Source organism: Desmodus rotundus, chromosome X (genome assembly GCF_022682495.2).
Source record: "Desmodus rotundus isolate HL8 chromosome X, HLdesRot8A.1, whole genome shotgun sequence".
NCBI classification, from domain to species: Eukaryota; Metazoa; Chordata; class Mammalia; order Chiroptera; family Phyllostomidae; genus Desmodus; species Desmodus rotundus.
In genome coordinates, this window is record NC_071400.1 from 43,385,813 (window position 1) to 43,392,406 (window position 6,594).

General features: G+C 35.2%; 1 protein-coding gene across 1 annotated transcript in view; it reads left to right on the forward strand.

The window, feature by feature from the left end:
• IL1RAPL2 (interleukin 1 receptor accessory protein like 2) overlaps positions 1-6,194 on the forward strand; it is a 1,002,993-nt gene extending 996,799 nt beyond the window's left edge. The window contains exon 11 of the mRNA XM_045188489.3: positions 3,816-6,194. Coding sequence (XP_045044424.2) covers positions 3,816-4,513 — 698 coding nt within the window. The 3' untranslated portion in view covers positions 4,514-6,194. The remainder of the gene's footprint in view (positions 1-3,815) is intronic.
• The last annotated feature ends 400 nt before the right edge of the window (positions 6,195-6,594 follow it).

Below are 6,594 nucleotides of genomic sequence, written 5' to 3' on the forward strand. Positions count from 1 at the left end.
AAGGGAGAGTAAAAGAGGGAAAGGCAGAAAGAAAGAGAGAAAAAAAGCAAAAATGGAGGTAAACTAACAAGAGAGAGATGGGACAGAAAAAGAAAATTAAAAATGAGAGAAAGAGAGGTAGAGAGTAGCAAAAGGAGAGGGGAGAAAAAAAAAAAACAGTGAAAAAACAGAGGGAGAGCCAGAGTATGGAAGCTAGGGCACAGTCTTCTCCTTTTCCTTAGAGCCAGGAAGATCACAGAGGCACCTCCACAGCTGTTTTCAAAGACTGAGGTTGCTGCCTAGCCACTCATCATAATCTCAAGAAGTGAAATGTGGGCTTCACATCTGAAAACTTCCACTTGGTTTTTCTACAAGTGAAATAGAACACAAAATTTGAGGCCCAAGCAAATGGCTCATGTTTTCTTTGGGACATTTCAGCTGTGTCTACCCAGCAAAAATGTTGAGGTACTGAATGCCTGACTCCAGTGCACATGATTAATGTATATATGGGGCAAATCAGGGTAATTCAGAACTTTTTTCTTCCACAGGAGGTTTTCAGCAGGAATAATCTGGATGGTTGCCTCAACTCTCCACTAGACTTTGCCAGGATAAGCACAATGAGTGTAGTATTCAGGAGAAAGGGACCATTACCTCTCTCCAAGTTTCCATTCAATACCCACAATCTGCACAGCTGAGCATAGTGGGATCTTTCCTGACAGGCTTTCATTCTAGGGGAAATAGCAACTTTTGTCTAATTAATCTCTAAGAAGCTCCCCAAAAGAAGCTCCCCAGAACCCTAAATGTCACAGTGTTTTTAGCTGTCAAATGACAAAATATAATAGGTAAAGGAGCAGAACCATATTAATAGGAAAAATACAACCCATTCCCTTCCCCATTTGAGAAGGGGTATGGCAAAACCAAAGCCCATGAGTTCCCAATAAAATTAATTAGTATGTATATGGATATTTTTTCTAATTACTGTGAACACTTGGGTTGCATTTTTAAGTAGCTAGATATGAAGAGTAACCCCCAAAACCCCAGAATTATCTTCTGGAAGGTGGGCCCCTTTTAGCAAACCATCTCCCACTAGGTGAGCATTCTAGGAGCCCATCTTTATCAGTGTACCAGATGGTGTTGTTGTGAGAGGCTGCATTCACCTTCAGTTAATTTTTTGAGGACTCTTTCCATGCGTTTGCCCATTTCATGATGGGTGATTTACAAGTACACCTGCCCACACAATGCTGAGTGTTTAGCAGTTTTTAACCAAAAATGGCTAACCCCCATGCCCCACCCTCCCTATTCACCTGATCCCACCCTGGGAGACTTATTTTGTTTCTCTAGATGAAAAAAGTCCTCAAAGGGAAGTGTTGTGCCAATGTGGAAGAGGTGAAACAAAAAATGGCAAAAGCACTAAAAGACATCAAAATTGATGAGTTCAAAAACTGTTTAGAGCAATGGAAAAAATGTCTTGGTAGGAGTATTGCATCAAATGGAGTGTACTATAAAGATGACTGAAGTTTAAAGATGTGAGAAGGACATATGGACAAAAACAAGGGGGTGGGGTCAGGGGTGGAGGTGGGGATGGCTGGGGTGGGAGGAGTAGTGGGGAGAAAATGGAGACAACTGAACTTGAACAACAATAAAAAATGTTTAAAAAATCAAGATGTGAGAATAAATGCACAATTTTTTAGAAATAAACTCTGGGTTTTTGGTATCTCTCCTCACACATGTATAGATAAACCTTTGGCTTTAAAAGTATAGTTGACAAGTAAATTAAACTACATCTCAATATGTAGAAATAGTTTTTCATAGAAGTATGAAGATACACTTTATAGAGGTATAGTTTATGTTACAAAGATATGTACAGATTTTTTTAACAATTAAATGAAATGTTGCAATTAATGAGGGAAGAACACTAATCAGAATAACTACTTGGTAAATTATTTTCTAAAGAATTTTTCTATAAAATTAACAATTCATAATTTACCTGGTAAAATTGCATTTTCATGGACTCCTGCACTTATCCCATGATTTTGGGTTTGGGTTTTGTTTTGTTTTGTTTGGAGGAAAGGGGATAAGAACAATGGAAAAGATGCATGAAGGTTATTTTACTGTATCTTTACAGATACAACTTCTAATGATAAAACTTCCCACATAACTTCTTTCTTTTTTTGAGCAGAAACAAAGAAAGAAAATGAAGAGTCAGAGCTGTTGATACATTGGGATAATATTTTTTCATTCTGTTGAAACTTTCCATCTTTTGTTTCATTCTGTTTCACCAATTCTCTAAATGATGATTACTGAGTGATAACATCCCCATAGATTATTGTGTGGTGTTTTTGTTTTTGTTTTTGTTTTCTTGCAGATTTTAATGCTGATTTTTCCCTGAATACATAGTCTCTAAAATAAAATGCTAAAAATTCTTAACAGGTTCTTTCCTCACTTAGAAATTGCTGTGTTCCCTCAGGTAAAATCATTGTAACTATTGCATGAGAAAGTCCTAAAATGTAGTAAGTAAAAACCAAAAGAGCAGTAATAATGAATTATAAAATGGGCAATTCTATGTGTATCTCTTAAAGTTTTTGTTTGTCTGTACAATGTGTAGAAAGTTTGCTCATTTTCACTTGTGAAAGTATTATGGCTGCCAAGTGGTAGAAAGAAACCCTGGAAAAGAGAGATCATCTGTAAAATATACAACTGTAAAATAAGTTTCTCTTTTCAAATGGCTTGTACTGGGCTGTTTGGTGGCCAGATACTATGTACTGAATGTGACTCCTTGAAAGCAGTCTGTGTCCTTGGGCAGATTTGCAGTGACAAATGTTGCTATGGTTTCTGTAAGCACTGCTTCTGCACTGTACGTTAGACAAGGCCTTGTGTTCTGCTTAGTAAAGACAGATCTCTGTTTCAGCACCTGTGCCCAAGTCTCCATTTGTTAACACATGTGTGTGTTTCCCATTTTGGAAAACAAGACTTTGGGGAGGTTGATTGCCAAAGGATTATTCCATGGTATGAATAAATATCGAGTTGAGTATTTTTCTACCATGGAAAGGCCACAACACATTCACCTCACTCTCAGAATTGGTCTACAAAGAAGGACAAAAACTTCCTTGTCTGCTGATAGACTCCTCCTCCATTCCTGTTAATTTCACACCTCCTCCTCACCTCCAATTCCACCCCTCTTTCTTCCTCTGTACAAAGAGCAACTGGTTCAAATTGAACTCATGGGCACACACACACACCACTTCCCTATATCCAGGTTTGAAGACCAAGATGGAAAACCTAAGGTTACAAATAACAGAAAGTATTCTGAGAAACAAACTATGATTCTAGAAGAGATTTTCCACCATCTCTATCACAGTATCTTTGAAGTAGTTCACATACATAGATCCCCTTACTTGTTTAGCAGTTGAAAACTATGGGTAACAGCAAACTAAAACCATAAATACAGTGACTCTTCAGTCATTAAAAAGTTCCATTTCTCTTTTCATCAACTGAATGATTGCTTGTTTACTTAGAGTAGTAGCCTGGAAGCCTGCCTTAAATTAAATGATCAAATAAATAAAAATAACTGAAATACACCTAAGCTCCAAAGAGATCAGATTTAATATTAGCAAACAAAACACTATAAGTGATAAGGGGAAAGAAAATGAATATTTTAAAGTTTTTTCACTTTTTCTTTTTAAAGAAAAGGGCTTTCTGGATGTACAATACATCAAAAGAAAATATTATATACATTAGTGAAAGACTGGATCTTTACTATCCCAAAGTGCAAACCTAATGCTTTAAAGACTGGAAATGTCTTTGTTTTACTCTTCTTCTCTTTCTGTGATTTGTAGCATACATTGAAGATATCACAAGATGTGTTGAGCAAAGCAGAAGACTTATTATCGTGCTAACTTCAGACTATATTCTCAGACGAGGATGGAATATTTTTGAATTGGAAAGCAGGCTCCATAACATGCTAATTAGTGGAGAAATCAAAGTGATATTGATTGAGTGTACAGAATTTAAAAAAAAGGTGAATTGCCAGGAAGTGGAATCACTAAAGCGCAGCATCAAACTTCTGTCACTGATCAAGTGGAAAGGACCCAAAAGCAGCAAATTAAATTCTAAGTTTTGGAAGCACTTAGTATATGAAATGCCCATAAAGAAAAAAGAAGTGCTTTCTCGGTGCCATGTTCTGGACTCTGCAGAACAAGGACTTTTTGGAGAACTCCAGCCTATACCCTCTATTGCCATGACCAGTACCGCAGCCTCTCTGGCGTCATCTCAAGCTGATACCCTTAATTTCCACCATTCAGATTCAATGCAAATGAGACACTGTTGCAGAGGTTATAAATACACAATGCCAACCACCACTTTTCCAATACCTTCCTTAGGTGACAACCACACTTATTGTAACCTGCCTCTGACGCTGCTCAACGGACAGCTACCCCTTAATAATCCCCTGAAAGATACCCAGGAATTTCATAGAAAGGGTTCCCTGCTACCGTTATCATACAAAGAGCTTAGCTTCACCAGTGATATTTGGTAGTGAAAAGTCTAACATCCTCAGAACAGCTATGTGAGCATAAAGAATTTCTGCTATACCAAGCATAAAGTATACCTAATAACATTGAGGTGCTGAAAAACTGTTTGAAGAAAAAGGCACAGAAATTGATTTTTTACTTCAATGTATTGTTTATATTTTCAGAATAGTGGGAGCAAGAACGACCTGCTTTTGTTGTATATTACTTGTTCCAATGTACAATTTTAATCTCTCCCTGAAAAAAAAAATCCTATTGTTTTAGAGTAGGTTTTATGATACCACATGAATTGCAAGCTAAATGGGTGACTAACTTTCCACATATTTATGAATATTTTAGTATTTATATGGTATTTGAAATAGGAAAAAACTAAAGACTTTTATTGCATTTGAAAATTCTGAACTATGTTTATGAGGAAAGGATAACTCTATAGAGTAACTGAAAAATCAGGAATTATCAAGAAAGAAGTGTTGAGGTACTCAAATTAGAAGATTGTAGAAGAAAATTAGTTAATAAAAAGTGTAATTGAAATGATTAGAACATCCTCAACATAATAGGCAATTTCTGTAGACTAAATCAATAGCTCTTAATAACAGCTTTTACTTTTATTAGGCAAACACATACTCTGTAGACAACCTGGTAGGTAGGTAAACAACATGCATTTCTTAAGCAAATGAATAGACAGGCTAATTCTTTCAGAATGATTTTGAACAACCCTTATGGCTTTTTAGCCTATTTTAAAAGTTTTACAAATTTGAAAATGCATTTTAAAGTATGCACCTTCTTTTGCTAACAAATTCACATTTGCATTTTTCCCAAATAATCTTTCAATCTTCTATAAGCTTTATAGGAAGATGTGAGCATCTTCCTACTTTTTTTCAGCATCTTTGGAGTTTGAATTTAAATAAATATTTACTGCATGTGTCAGCAGTTCAAAAGCAGTAAAACAACAATAATCACAGATGAATTTCTAAATAATTCAAGTATACTAGTGGTAAAGCAGCAATTGTAGTGGTTGTGAAACAGACTATTCTGTACATACACAATATCTCATTGGCAATGGTTGCAAGGTTCCTGCAGAAGAATCCTTATTCCTCATGCTTCAAAGAGTATAGTTTATAGACTAAACTTCTCCTACTTCACATTGTGATGACTATACCCTGCCAAAATATCCCTGTGAATAATTTGAAATATTACAGATGTGCTGTAAGGAATGTTCTCTTCTTATATTTCTTGTGGAATACTACTTTATGTTCTCTCCAATTAATTAATTTTGATGTGTTCTCCACTAAGATGCCCTGGAATGTCAATTGTTAATCAAGGTTGATTTTGGCATTTTGCAAATATTTCTTAAATCATGTTTTTGGACAAATATAAGCAAGGACAAATGTACAGTGTATAAAAATTAATTTGCCCAGCCATTTTAATTGTGAAACTCTGGTAAGGTCTGAACCCAAGGTAGCCCATCCATTATAATTGTGAAACATTATATAACATGTTTTGATTATTTCTTTCAACCTCCTTACATTATTGACTTCCTGTGGTCCATGGGTTTTGTTCAAGTACTCATTTCTCTATTGCTTTACTATATCATGCTACTCAAGAAATACATTATACACCAAGGCTTTGTGAAAGCTTAGCAGTGGTACATGTTCATTTTGTAGTGGGACAATTAGTTGCTCCTTGAAAAATCCTATTCAACACATACAGATGTTTCATAGATGTATTTTTACCTGAGAGAGATTATTTTGCTTCTGCAAAAACTATAGGTATTTCAAAAATAGAAATTTATCAATGCTGAACTATTTCCTGTGTTATAAAATTGTATATGCTCTCATTGTTCTCATTGTATATGCTCTCATTGTTACACATAATGATATGTGTAATTACTAAATTAATAACTTGCATGAAATGAGTAGAATAGATTTAAGTGACCACTTGTACTTTTTATTATTTTGTTTTTCATAGAAGTCCAGATTAATTAAAATATAATGTTGAGTGGTATTTTTGAACTAATAGTTCTGTATTGAGCATGGCAATTCTGAAAATATAGCATGTGTCCCTCTGCTTCCTTTATTTACAATGATTA